The sequence below is a fragment of the Gastrolobium bilobum genome, unplaced genomic scaffold (assembly GCF_033153095.1).
Source record: "Gastrolobium bilobum isolate Gb01-03AN ecotype WA unplaced genomic scaffold, APGP_CSIRO_Gbil_v1 utg17087, whole genome shotgun sequence".
Taxonomy (NCBI): Eukaryota; Viridiplantae; Streptophyta; class Magnoliopsida; order Fabales; family Fabaceae; genus Gastrolobium; species Gastrolobium bilobum.
This window is the reverse complement of record NW_026899585.1, coordinates 1-14836: the sequence shown is the minus strand read 5'-3', so window position 1 is coordinate 14836 and position 14836 is coordinate 1. Positions and strand designations below refer to the sequence as shown.

The window sequence follows — 14836 nt, the reverse complement described above, 5'->3', positions numbered from 1 at the left end:
ATGTGTAAGCATAATTTTTTTTTTTCATTTGGTGATGAATACATAAAGATAATAAACAAAGAAATACAATAATGAACAATATATGTCATGTAATTGGTGCGGCCTAATGCTACAGTCTGAGCCATTGTTCTCCATTTATGAACCTCCTATCAAGGAAAGGTCTTGCTTCCACATAACTGAATGACTTTGACCATGGCACCCTACGTCTTCTATCTGCTCCTCTTCCCTTGCACTGATACTCACCAAACACTGCAGTCCTGAAATACCATATATGCTTAGAGATAATCTCAATCTGCACTATGTATTCTATAATAATAATAATGTCAAAAAATTTAGATAAAAAGTAACATCATACTTTTTTCTTTCTGGATGATTCCATTCTGTCCATCCTTCAGGATTAATAATATCATCCATGTTACAATTAGAGTATATTATTCTTGAGTAGTCACCCCATGCTCTTCCTAGGTACACACTTCCAGTTCCTCGAATACTGCATCCTACAAAAGAAAATCCTGTGTCTTGATGTGGTGAATCCCTGTGATGTGCTGCAATTGCTCCATAATTCTCAGCTATTGACTGAAGACGACACTTCTGATCAGTTATAACACCACCCTCTCAAGAGTCAGAATTATTCACAGTCCCCATAAATTGAAATGACTTGGTAACCAGTTATACTTTTAGTAACATAAAAAAAAGGCTCATCTTACCTCATAGAGTGATTTTGCACTGCCAAAGATAAAATCAACTTTTCCTTGTATGTGACATTTATAAAAGTAATGTGTTCCTGTGTTGTCCAAGAGAGTGTCCTGTGTTCCCTTAATCCTAACTCGATAGAACATGGCTCTATTACTGTTTACCCTCAGTGCCACTGCTTGCATTCCATTTCCACCAGGTGCTGCAACTACTGAGTTCTGCAACCACACAAAGAATCACAAATTCCAAATTGCACTTTGTTATTATTCATCTCGTATTTGTGTAGCAAAAACTGTGTCCTTACCTCAAAAGTGACACGAGTTGCACAGAAATAATCTGAGTCTACTGCTACAGTTGCTGAACCATAGGTGCCCAATTCTTGGCCATTTGGACCTCTGTCAGATGACTTACTGTTCCAAGTAATTACAGCACTTGCTGTTTGATTTCTTTTGCCTATAAATGATATATAAGGCTTGGTATTTGGCACAAACACTTTTTCTCTGCATATATATTGCATATAAACAAAGTTAAAAACATAAAAAGTCAAGAATGATGTAAAGGTAAGGATAAAACCATGAGAAGATTCAGAAAATTTGAGAAACCAAATATAACTGCTGGATCAAAGACCAACAGCTCCGTTACCCCAAAAAACAAGAATGTATGTTTTCAAAATGAGAATTAAGGCAAAGAATGAAAACAACTCCTTTAAAAAAAAAAAAAACAACTGCTTCTGATTAGAACTGAATAAATTACACAAATGGTGGTGGAGGTAAAAGAAAATTCTAATTGAGAAAAAAAAAATAAACGAAATTACTGACCTGTAAATTCCTGGATATATGTATATTTTTACCCTTTGTTTGTTCTGATTTGGAACCATATCCACGGCTCCTTGAACAGTTTTGGAATGTCCCCTACCATGTTGGTCAACCATGATAACTCGAACCTCGTTATTGGACTTCAAGGCCAAACTTTGCTCATCCACCTGCAAATCTTCCCAACTAATGAAATTCCTAACACCTCCATTGCCATAGCCATTACCACCTTCTGCTAAATCCACGTGAACCCACATCAGGAAAACCAAAAGAAACAAGACAAAAACTCTAGAACTCAACCCCATCATCATTGTTTGAAAACTCAGCATGAAGGGCCTAGGTGTTAAACTGTTAAATTTGGCAAATATAGGACCAAAGTGAGAACAAGAAACTCCAATGAGAAAAAAACAAGCTTGTTTATGAGATAATGGAGTAACGGTTTTCAGAGTTGAAGCAAGGAGTAGCTGATAGCAATAAATAAGCGAGCGTTATGGTTATATGACTGTTCCAATCCTGGTAAGGCTTGCATGTTGTTATTATTATCAAATATAAAGAGGGAAGACTTTCACAATAGAAGTAAGGAATGGAAATTAAACAAACATGGGTTTGTTTTTGAGTTTAATTGAAGGAACATAAAGAGACCTTGTCTCAAACATTAAATGAATGAGACTCTGCCAAATGCAGTAGAAAGAGTGTTTTATTTTTAAACTTGATCACATATAAGAGGAGACGGTTGGTCACGTAGTATTTTAGAAAGGATGAACTCAGCAACAAGAAGAGCGGTTGTAGATTCATGGGGTGCAGACATTGGTGCAACTGCCCCCCACTATGATAGTCTTGGATCTTTCTCTGTGGCTTTCAATTTTTTTTATATTATTTTTTTAATTTCTCCTTTAAAAATGATAAACCACCAAATTAACTGTCACCATTTGTTCATATTTTTTTTAGCACAAAATTAACATGTTTGAATTAATATTATGTATAATTACTCTGTTGCAACATATAAATTACTGATGGGATTTTGGAACTATGTTGAATGGTTAGTTTTTGTCCTGACATGTATATAGATATATATAAAAAAAGAGCTGGATTTTGGAAGTTATGGTTCAGCTACTAATACTAAAGTGAATAGGTAAGTGTTTAACGTTGAGAAATCATTATTACTAAGAAAGCAAGAATGATTTTGGTCTCTCCTGAACTCTTGTAAGGACAGTGACAAAGCGACACATATTGCAAATTGCAATACTGTTTTGTATGCTATGAGATGATTATATCAAATACGTAAAATGCAAGTGTAAATATTGTATCAACATAACAAGAGCAGTTAAAGTTAAAGCCGTTCCTTTAAGATGCCTTAGAAAACAAAGCAAAGGTATAAACTTAAGATGGCTGGGTTTAAAGTATATATCAATAAATGCAGCTATCATATAATCATAGAGCATAGCAGTTACAATATCTTATATATATGTACCAATGCACATGAATTGATTATTACCTTTGCATATTCCTTCAGTTTTACTATACCAAATCATTTCAAACTCTCCCTTTGCTAGAGTCAGTGGCTATTTAAGGTTAAAACTTAAAACAATTAATAGGATGCACTCATGAGTCATGAGTGGCACGATATCCTCTCCTTGTATAATAATAACATACATACACATGGCTTCCATCACCCGTTATTGGCAATTGTTGGTTAGGCTCATATGTTGATTTATATCAACGTGCTCAGTTTAGTTGGTTGTCCACAGTTTCACGTAACAAAAATAGCAGGGAGAAGTTTTTTTTTTTTTTTTTTCCAGTTAAAAATTCTTGGCATTGGCATAATAATCCCATCTCTATAAGTTAGTCATAACTTATTTTTTATTTTATTTTATTCATTCTTATACATTAAATTTAAATATACTTACTTGAGAGTAATGTAATATCTTAATTTATACTCATTCAAAGAATGACATATATTACTTTTAATATATTTTCATTCAAATTTAAAATTTAAAATATTTGAATTAATTATGCATATCTTCTTTATAATTTTAATTTTAATTTTATTTATTTATATTTTATTTAAATTTAAAAATATTCATATAACATACCAATAATTGTTAATTGAGAAATTTTCACTTTCACACATGGTTTATCGCTTAACTTCTTATGATTTTAAATTTATCACATATATTGTCATTGTAGTTATGAAAGAAAGGGTCACTTAGACCCTTGCGCATCATTTAATAAGTTTTCTTGGAAAAAAATTTATATTTATATTTTATTTAAATTTAAAAATATTCATGTAATACAGGAATACTTGGTTTTTTTTTTTCTGGTACAAGGAAGTGGGCTTTTTCACCCTTTTGTCCCTTATTAATTAATTAATAATCATTTTGTCCCTGATTCGAAACTATTTATCAATATGTCCCTCTTTAATTGACTACCTTGCATTTCTAATCGACTAAATGGCCAAAACAAACAAAAATGGTTGTTGGGAGATTTAATCGACTAAATCTCCCTATTTAGTCGACTAAATCTCCCAACAGACAACAAAGGAAAACAAGTCAGTATGATTTTTTAATCGATTAAGTAGGTAGATTTAGTCGATTAAATCTCCCAACAACCATTTAGTCGATTAAAAATGCAAGGTAGTCGATTAAAGAGGGACAGATTGGTAGATAGTTTAGAATCAGAAGCAAAATAATTATTAATTAATTAATGAGAAGTAAAATGGTCAAATAGCCCAAGGAAGTGGCACAGCCCCAAACAGAAATACTTGTTAATTTATAAAGAATTGAACCAACTATCTATTAATTTTAAATTTTAACCTCAGTCAAACCTTTTAATTAATCCTACTTACCAAATGTACATGACATTTTATTAATGTTATATTGTAAAAGTAAATTTTTATTCTGTCTTATTTGATGATCTTCAACAAGTTACATATAAAATGGTTGATTTTGATTTTATTTTTTCTGTTAGTTTTATGTTGCTTCAAGAATGCATAGAATATCTAATTCTTCATTCTAAGAACAAGAAGGGTACTCGTGATGAGGGATTTTTAAAAATAATTATATGTGGGTATTTGATTTTGCGGTTTTTATGAATTAAATTAAAGATTGAGCAAAATTGAGTAAAAACACAGCCATATATTTATAAAGGGTTTGATGTTTGTCATTTTAAGAGAGAGAGATAGACACAAAAAATAAAAATCATGGGAGAGAGAAGAGCTGTAACTTTATGTCATTTTAAGAGTTTGATGTTTGTCTCTCTTAAAATGACATAACTTAATGTCATTTAGATAAACTTTGATATTCGACTGTATGTATTCTCATTCCATCGAATTGCTTTAATAGGGTTACAAAACAAGGAGCCAAGAGCTGTAACGACTAACCTAGCTATTTAGGTAACAAAATAACTTAATAGCAAACAACTAAGCTATCCTATCGTAACAGTAAACAAATATACAACTAAGTTAGGGATAGGATATTGTGACACCCAAGTTATGTTACACCCATGTGACACCCAGTCAATCTCACCGTTAGATCGCTTATGTTGATCCAATGGTTATATTTATTTCCATCTTTGTATGGTTATGATTTCCCAAATTTAATATTTTATATTTATTTCTACCTTTGTATGGTTATGATTTCTCATATTTAATGCTTTCACTTTAAATTTGGGAAATCATAACCATACAAAGATGGAAATAAATATAACCGTTGGATCAACATAAGCGATCTAACGGTGAGATTGACTGGGTGTCACATGAGTGTAACATAACTTGGGTGTCAGAATATCCTATCCCACTAAGTTATCCTATCGTAACAAACAGCAACAGGAATAAATGCTACCTAATATTAAATACAAATAAACAATATTAATTAATATGTACGGGGGAGTTATCAATAAAACTGGAAAAACCAAATGCAAAGCTTGAAAAAATGATAACCTCATCTTATTAGCCATTCCTCCTCTAGAACACACTCGAGTTATGTGAGTTAAATCTAGCCTCTCACACAAGTTAATGCTACAAAGGAACGTAAGATAAATCAATATGTACGGGGGAGTTATCCAATCCTGGAGGAAGGACTTCAATTTCATGAAGTGAGAGATAATGGTACTCAAAGAATGGGAATTCAAAGATGAAAATTATGTTTATTTGAAGGGATTCCAGATTTACGTTTAATAAGAAAATCATAAAATGAAAAATAAAGAGTGATGTTGTTGAAGTTATAAAAGAACATAGCAACTAGAAGAGCTGTTGTAGCTTCATAGGGCATACAAAAGCATTGGATGCAATAAAGATTCTCTTTTTTTTTTCTTTTTCTTTTTTTACGTTTACAATTTCTATTAATTAATTAGGATTAAATATGATCCCAATGTACATAGCATTTCGTTTTACGACATGTCATGGGCCTAAATCTTGGTCCGTCTTTGACCTAACTTGGTTTGACGTGTTTTGAAAACAGTATAAGCCTGAATTCATTAAAAGACTTATTTAAAAATCAAATCACAAGTTTATTTTAGTATGCCTGACCTTTAAACTTTCATAATCAACTCGTATTATTTAATAAATAATATTTTCTTTTCTTTTTAAAGTAATATCTTATTAATTTTTAATAAAAAAATATCTTGTTATCTTTCAATAAAAGAATATATCGTTATTTATCTTGTTACTTCTTAATATAATAAAATAAAATTTTGTGATATTTTAAATTTTTAAATTTTTGACAATCTTTTATCTTCTTGCTTGCAAATGCATTTTTTCTTAACTCTAAATTTCTTTGTCGGCATCGCTCTTTTTACCTGTGGATGTTGTATGCTTTTTGTTCTTATTTGTTTGGCATGTGTTTATATTTTTCTTTTATTATTATTTTTGTTTTTCTTTATTTATTTAATTATTTTTTATTAGGAATTTCCCACATAAATTGGTTGGTTAGTGGATATCTTTAGCGTTGAGTTGCATCATCAATGTTCTTCTTGCATGATTTGTCTAAATAAATTTTGAATTGTAACACACTTATTATTTTAAAAGTTGATTTTCAAATATATTTGTATTTACTAATCTAATTTGATTGATTTTTATTTTTTAATTGTTGCTTCTTTTATATTTTAAATATCATGATTGTTTATTATTAAAAAATATTTTTGTGCTCATTATATATATATGTATACACACACACGTGTATGTGCGTGTGCGCGAGTATAAACTTTTAATTTATTTTAAATTAAATTAAAATTAATTTTATAATTAAAAAATCAATATAATTTGATTCAATTATTTTTAATTTTTAACAACATAGTTAAATTATCAATATTTTGAATTGTGTTCAGTTATTGTATAAAATAATTATAATCTATAATTTATATTATTTAAGGCTTCGTAGGTTTGGTAGGCAAGTCAAGTCTTGTATTTTTTTTATTTTTGGATACCAAAAAAAAAAGTCTTGTATTTTTAAAATATAAGTTAGGCCAACTTTATAATTTAACTTGTACTAACCTAATAAGTCAAGTGAGACTTGAAATAATTTACATAAACCTAGCTCATTTAGGGTAAAGTTTTACTTGACATATCTCATTTACGCCCTACTATGTACACTATTGTTTAAGACCATAATAGTAGTTGTAAATTACAAGATTAACGGTAATTACAGGCCTGACATGTACGAAAGTCATATGACCTGCTTTCTAAATAGTTTTTTTTTTTTAAAAGTTAAGTCTGTTCTATTTGACTATTTATAATTGTTCAAGTATAGTCTAATATAGGCTATGACATAGGTTTTTATAGGCCGGCCTAACTCATTTACACCCTTAATGACAAGGATAACAACAATGATCTAGGAACAACGACCATAAAACTGCAAAACCCATGGAAGTTGCTGTATAAACTTATGATGGTGGTTAGGGTGTGCAAAATAATAAAAAACTGAACCAAACAGTGAACCGAAATGAACTGCACTTAAAATAATCGATTTTTAAAAAGTGATTTATGAATCGAACCATTTTTTAAAGAACCAGTTCATGATCCGAACTGATTTTTAAAACCACTTAAAGAACCAAATCATTTTCGAACCAAATCGATTTTTATTATTTTACTTCTTTGATTTTTTTTTTTTTTTTTAAATTAAGAATAGGATCGACCCGAACCGATTTCAAACTGAACCAAATTAATTTTGAACCGAACCGAACAGATTTTAAACCAAATCATTTAAATCAATTCGGTTTGATTTTAAATTTTTTTGATTAAATTCGATCCATACACACACCCCTAATGATGGCGTTGATTGTAGAGCTCCCACACCATTTCAATGCTTTGTTGTAATGTGAGTCCACTAGCTGTTAGAATGTAATTAGTTACACGGGTATATATGGGGGAAGCTAATTGCTGTTTAATTTCTTTAGTTACCTTCATTAATGTATAGTGTTGAGGGTAGTCAATAGTGTGTGTGGTTCACTTTTTATTTTCCGGATGTTGATTGTATTAGACATTGGATTAATTTCATAGTAGACAATATTATTGAGCCACTTCGCTTGTCAGTGGAGTTTTTTTTTTTATTTAGAGCTTTGCATAACAAAACTGATGATAGGGATGATGGGCTGGGAAGTTATCGGGGTTAGGGTTGGTGGGTGGGAAGTTGGAGAGGGCTTACAGATAAGGAGTGAAGTGAGTAATTGAATTTATTTTTTTTGAGATTTATATTTTTGTATATTTAAAATATCATAAATTATTAATCATTAATTATATTATTATTATTATTATTTTGATACATAATCACTAATTATTTATTTATTTATTTATTTTAAAATCTGATTTAAATAACTTAAAATTTGGATTCATTTATTGTAAGATTTATTTATATAATTGATGAGAATTGTGTTTATAAAAGAAAATGAAAATGTTTGTAGTTCATTACATATAAAAATAGGGGTATGTATGTCATTTTATATTTTTTATTTTTCAGCCTCGCTTTTTTTTTTTTCTTCTTCATATTTTCACTTCATTCAAACATGAGGAAAGATAATATATTTTTCTATCTTCATTTCTTTCTATTTCCTCTCATGCTTTCAGACAAAGAACTAGGGCAGTGAAATAATACCACAATGATAATACTTTCCTTGTAATTGTTGCTTCAAGTACGGGTTAATTAACAAGAGTAAGAGCCAATTGGATGGGCATTTAAAAATAGATTTTCAATATGTTATCCTTTTTTAGAATGAATTTTTTTAAAAGTCAAAATTATTTTATGTTTAGATGAACTACATAAAAAAATACTTTTTAATAAAAATGATATTTGAATGTTAAATTTAATAAACACTTTTTATATATAAAATTACTTGTGGATAAGTGATGATAGTGATAGTAGCCACGTTCGAGTGGACTTGAGATAAAATTGAATTTAAAAAAAAAATATTTACTTTTGATAAGGAATTCTCACTTCTAAAAAATGAACTATTTTTTTTAATTTTACTTTTTTAAAAATTGCTATTGAAACACATAAAATCTTTAAAAAGGAGTTTTTTGGAAAAAAGCAACTTAAGGAAAAAGTCATACAAATGCACAGTAAAAGCACATTACTATTCATTGTGATACAAATTGAACGTCTTGGACCCCGTACTAGTAGTCAGCAGTCACTTCATGGTTATCACATATGTAACTTACAAGATGATGTGCCAGTGCACATCAAAACTTTTTCATTTGGTGACTAATACATAAGATAATATATAAAGAAATAAAATAATGAACAATAAGCATTATTTTTATTTTTCTGAAAGTTGCTATCTGAACACATAAATTTCTTTAAAAGGATTTATTTATTTTTTTGAAAAAAAAAACAATTTCTGTTAAAAAAGTTCATTCAAAACGTGCACTGAAAGCACATTAGTATTCATTATGATGATTTATGGTTATGATACACATTGCACAACTTGGACCCCGTACTAGTAGTCAACGGTTATCACATATGTAACTTACAAAGTGATGTGAAATAATATTGTTCATTCTCAAGTGGATTGGCCCGTGTTGGTCAACCATGATAGCTCGGAACCTCATTATTGGACTTCAATGCCAAATTTTGTTCATCCACCTGCAAATCTTCCCAACTAATGTAGTTCCTAACATCTCCCTGGCCTGGCCATACCATTACCACCACCTGCTAAATCCACCTGAACCCGCATCAGGAAAATCAAAAGAAACTAGACTAAAACTCTAGAACACAACCCTATCATCATTGTTTGGGAACTCAATATGAAGGCTTAGGTGTTAAACTGTTAAATTTGCTAATATAGGACCAAAGTGAGAACAAGATGAGAAAACAAGTTGTTTATTCATATGAGATAACGGAGTAACGGTTTTTTAAAGTTGAAGCTGTTAAGTAGCTGATTGCAATAAATAAGCGAGCGTTAAGGTCATATGAGTATGACTGTTCTAATCCTGGTAAGGCTTGCATGTTATTATTATGAAATATAAAGAGGGAGACTTTCACAATAGAAGTAAGGAATGGAAATTAAACAAATATGGGTTTGTTTTTGGGTTCGCTTTTTGTCATGTCTATTTTCCTGCACACACAAATCAAGTGTGGGTCCCACGCTTAAAAAAAAAAGTCAAATCAAAATCAGGATACGACGCCGTATCCTCAAGATATGTTACCGGATCCTTGTTGCAGGAATGAACAGTGTCATTTCTGCAACATGATTCTTATATTTTCCTTTGTTTTTTAGTTTAATTGAAGGAAGATAAGACACATTGTCTCTGATTGAAACTTATTTTTTTTTTAGCAAAAACATTAAATGAATGAGATTCTACCAAAAGTGTTGGGTAACTGAGAATGTTTTATTTTAAAAGTAATCACATAGAAGAGGAGATGATTGGTGACATAGTAGTTTAGAAAGGATGAACTTGACAACAAGAAGAGCTGTTGTAGATATATGGGGTGCAGAGTTGGGTGCAACTGATAAACCAAATTAACTGTCACCACTTTTTCATATTTTTTTTCGCACAAGATTAACTTCACATGTTTAAATTAAGGGAAATATAGCTATGTTGTTACAGGAAAAAAAATAAAATTGCAACAACACAGAAAATTAAGATATGTCGACATATCCTAACTTTTTTTTTTTTAAGAAAGAGCGGATCCCATTTTTTTATGTCTGCTCCAAAAAATTTCATTTGTAGTGAAAGCAGAAAAAACCCTTAAATTAATATTATGTATAATTACTTTGTTGCAACATATATATTACTGATGGGGTTTTGGAATTATATTGATTGACTGGTTTTCGTCCAACATTATGTAGATACACAATTACGAGCTAGATTTTGATCCATCCTGATAACTTATTTGCATTGAGCTCAAATTTGGACAGATAAATCAAAATAGGCTTTCAAGCAAAATCTGTTACTTTGTCATGACATCAACAATTTTGGGTTTTTTAATAAGTTATTCCATGTTTTTGAGCTTTTCAATAATTTTCAATTATTTCTTTAATTTTATTTAAGTGTGCATTGATTGTGCATTATCTTCTTTGATTGTAAATAATTTCCTTTGTTTCTGTTTAGATTTTATTTTCATTTTATTTTTTTTGCCTATTTAAGACATGGAAAACCTTGAAGATTATAGTTGCATACTGCTTCTGTAATACCCGTTATAGAGTGGATTTAATTGCTTGCTTTTAAACTATCTTGTTTAGTCCAAACAATGCTAATATCTGAAATCATGATTTGGATATACTGACGGTTATCTAATTATGAATTGATCATTTTAAGATGTGATCGATAACTTTTTGCATGTAATACAGTTGATTGTCATGGCGTTACCACTACCAGTGATCGTTACCACTACCAGTGATATGGCGTTACTACTACCAGTGATATTACTTGGTGTCAATTATTATCATTATTCATCTAACCATTTGTGACCGTTATTTAAGTTTCCTTTGGAGTAATGCTCCATATGTTAGCAGAGGTCCTAATACAAGTAAATACAATTGGACTGAATATAATTGTTTACAATTATGATGATTATGATTCTATGACAGCTTTGTTAGTTAAGGGAAATAAAAAGGCAGTGAAAATTTCCCTTCTGTGATGCTATATAAATAAAATAAATAAAGGAAACCCAAGAGATGAATCGAGAATCATATATAATGTGGTTATCATAATCTAAGCCATCTATCTCCATTAATGTAGTCTCTGCCCAGGAAAGGCCTTGCTTCCTCGCTGCTTAAAGCTTTTGACCATTCTACCCTCTCAGTTCTATTCGATCCTTTTCCTGAACACTCGTATTCCCCAAACATCGCAGTACTATAAAACCACAAACAGGTTAGGTTACACAATAATCTCAGGTGTCATTTAAGAAAAATAATAAATGATGCTATATATTCATTTACTTTTTAAATATTTTCTTTTAATTTGTTTATAAATTATTGTATACCAAAATGTCAGTTTTTGGCAAAAAAAATTTACCCAAATGCCAAGCGATTATCATATTGCCACCTAAGCATATGTTCGATAGCTAATAATTTTATGACACGTGACACACTTTCGCAAGAAAGCTGACGTGTCATAATTCACTATCAAATTTGGTCTGCAATGTGACCACGTGTCACGAAATCATTGGCCACAAAATTCGCTACCCGTGGTAGCGAATTATAACACGTGACACTCTGATTTTTTGGTGTGTCATTTGAATGAAAAATTTGGCAAAAAGTGACATTTTGGTTAGCAACTTTCTTACTAAAAGAATGTTAGTATGATACCTCTGTCTAGATGGAATGTCCCAATCGCTCCATCCAATGGGGTTAATGATATCGTCCATGACACAGTATGAATATATTGTCGTTGCATATTCCCCCCAAGCTCTCCCAAGGAAGATACTACCGGTTCCATTAATTGTGCAACCAACAAATGAAAATCCGGTATCTTCATCTGCTGAATCCCTGTGATGAGCTGCAATTGCTCCCCAAAACCCAGCCACAGAGTATAGTAAACACTCCTGGTGGCAAACACAAAGACCAAAGTGTTAGAAAATAATAATCAAGCAGCTTAGATATTAAAGGAAAAAAAATATTTTGCATAAACTATGTAAGGTATGTATATAAACTAGGACCATTTAGTGAGACCAGGACATGGGAGGGAGTATGTGAACTAATAGAAGCAATAACATTTGGAAAAACAAAACAAAACAAAAGCAGCAACTTATTACATGGAACAATGATTTTGCATTGCCACATATAAAGTCAACGGATCCTTGAATGTAACTTCGGTAGAAATAATGGGTTCCATTGTTATCTAGGAGAGTGTCCTGTTCCCCCACAAGCCTAACTCGGTAGAATACAACTTTATCCCCATCTACACGCAACGCTACTGCTTGGCGTTTATCTTCATCTTTACCTACCAAATTCTGAAAAACAAAACAAAACCCAAAACACAAACACATTTAGTTCTTCTAAATGTATCCAACTTATATTAGGTGCATTCTTAACATTGTCCAGAGAAGGTTTTAGTCTCATTTGGTGTGAAAGCTTGCACAAAGATACCCTTAACCCCCTCCTCCCTAAAAAAAAAAAAAAAAGAGAGGGTAGGTTGCAATAAGTAGTTTGTTCTTACCTCAATAGTAAGAGTTGTTGCACAGAAGAAATCAGATTCTACCCATACAGTTGCTGTACTATCTGTTCCCATTTCTTGCCCATCTGAGCCTTTGTCTGAGGCCTTAGTACTATTTGTAATAATAGGTATGGCATTGGCAATGTCTGTTACATTTAGTGCATTGCCATTGGCCGTTACATTTAGTTCATTGCCATTGACTGTTATGTTAGGTTTACCTATAAATGAAATAAACGGCTTGCTTCTCGGCACGTGCACTCGTTCTCTGCATCATAAGTTGTGTAGAAGCTGTATATCATTTCTTATCCTAATTGTTGAAACATCTATTGACATCTAAATTGTAAATGAGACAGATGCATGTTATTTCTCTTACAAATATAGAAAATTTCAGTTGTAATTGTAAACCAAATGAGAATTACTCATACAAAATGCTTAAAAACCACATGAAAAAATATATATAAAATCTTATTTGATGAAAATAATTCCCAAACTGAATTCTTATTATACACCTGTAAGTTCCTGGATAAATATATATCTTCACTCTTTCTGTATTGTCTTCTGGAATCATATCAACAGCCCCTTGAACAGTTGGTGAATCTCCGTTACCACTTTGATCTACCACAATAACTCTACCACTAACAGCGGAGGAGAGACTGTGCTCATCCACTATGAAGTCATCCCATGTAATGAAGTTTCTAGTATTGCCACTAACACCTTGCACCGCCTGAAAACACACCAACAACAAAACTGGAAAAACCAAATGCAAAACTTGAAAAAATGATAACCTCATCTTATTAGCCATCCCTCCTCTGGAACACAACACTCGAGTTATGTGAGTTCCTCTCACACAAGTTAATGCTATAAAGGATCGTAAGAATAAATCAATATGTACGGGGGAGTTATCCAATCCTGGTCCCTGGAGGAAGGACTTCAATTTCATGAAGTGAGAGATAATAGTACTCAAAGAATGGGAATTCAAAGATGAAAATTGAGTTTATTTGAAGGGATTCCAGATCTACGTTTAAGAAGAAAATCATAAAATGAAACTGAACTAAATATTAATTAATTTCAGCAGAAAGAGTGATGTTGTTGAAGTTATAAAAGAACATAGCAACTAGAAGAGCGGTTATAGCTTCATAGGGCATACAAAAGCATTGGATGCAATAAAGATTCTCTTCTTTCTTTTTTTTCTATTTTTTTTTACGTTTACAATTTCTATTAATTAGTTAGGATTAAATATGATCCCAATGTACACTAGTGTTTAAGACTGGAATAGTAGTTGTAAATTGCAAGATTAATGGTAATTAATAAGAAAATCGACTTTGGGTAGCTATAGAGACATATAGTTGTATTTCAAAATTATTCCATATAATATTTATCCAAAAAAATACACGATTATAGCATTGTTTTTATTTTATTTTTAAGGGTCGTGTTAAAAGATTTCTTCGGTCAGTCAACGAAGATAAAAATGATGTTGTTTTGGAATGGAAACTAAAGTATTTTTGTAATTATAATATATTACAAGGTTATATTAATCTTTATCATTATAATTTTTTTAATTTTATAACCCCAAAATGGGCTTTTTTACCCTTATAACCTTTAATTAATAATTAATTACCAATTTGACCTTCATTTGAAACTAATTCGAAAATTTAACCCCTTCAGAAAACATAACACCAATCTGCCCCTGTTTGACCGTTGACTATGAAGCCTACCCGGGTACACCCCTCCCTACCCTGGTATT

At 31.0% G+C, this 14836-nt stretch overlaps 2 protein-coding genes across 2 annotated transcripts; both read right to left on the bottom strand.

The window, feature by feature from the left end:
* Positions 1–109: 109 nt before the first annotated feature.
* On the bottom strand, positions 110–1810 carry LOC133291707 (pectinesterase QRT1). The gene is made up of 5 exons (XM_061490006.1): positions 1512–1810; positions 998–1193; positions 708–911; positions 356–591; positions 110–257 (listed from the first exon to the last, which is right to left on the bottom strand). Exons 1-5 carry the CDS (start codon positions 1808–1810, stop codon positions 110–112), a joined length of 1083 nt encoding a protein of 360 aa, XP_061345990.1.
* Positions 1811–11642: 9832 nt separating this feature from the next.
* LOC133291706 (pectinesterase QRT1-like) lies at positions 11643–13882 on the bottom strand. Its single transcript, XM_061490005.1, has 5 exons — positions 13602–13882; positions 13096–13357; positions 12692–12889; positions 12246–12481; positions 11643–11790 (listed from the first exon to the last, which is right to left on the bottom strand). The coding sequence occupies exons 1-5, from the start codon at positions 13880–13882 to the stop codon at positions 11643–11645; spliced, it is 1125 nt and encodes a 374-aa protein (XP_061345989.1).
* Between the last annotated feature and the right edge of the window lie 954 nt (positions 13883–14836).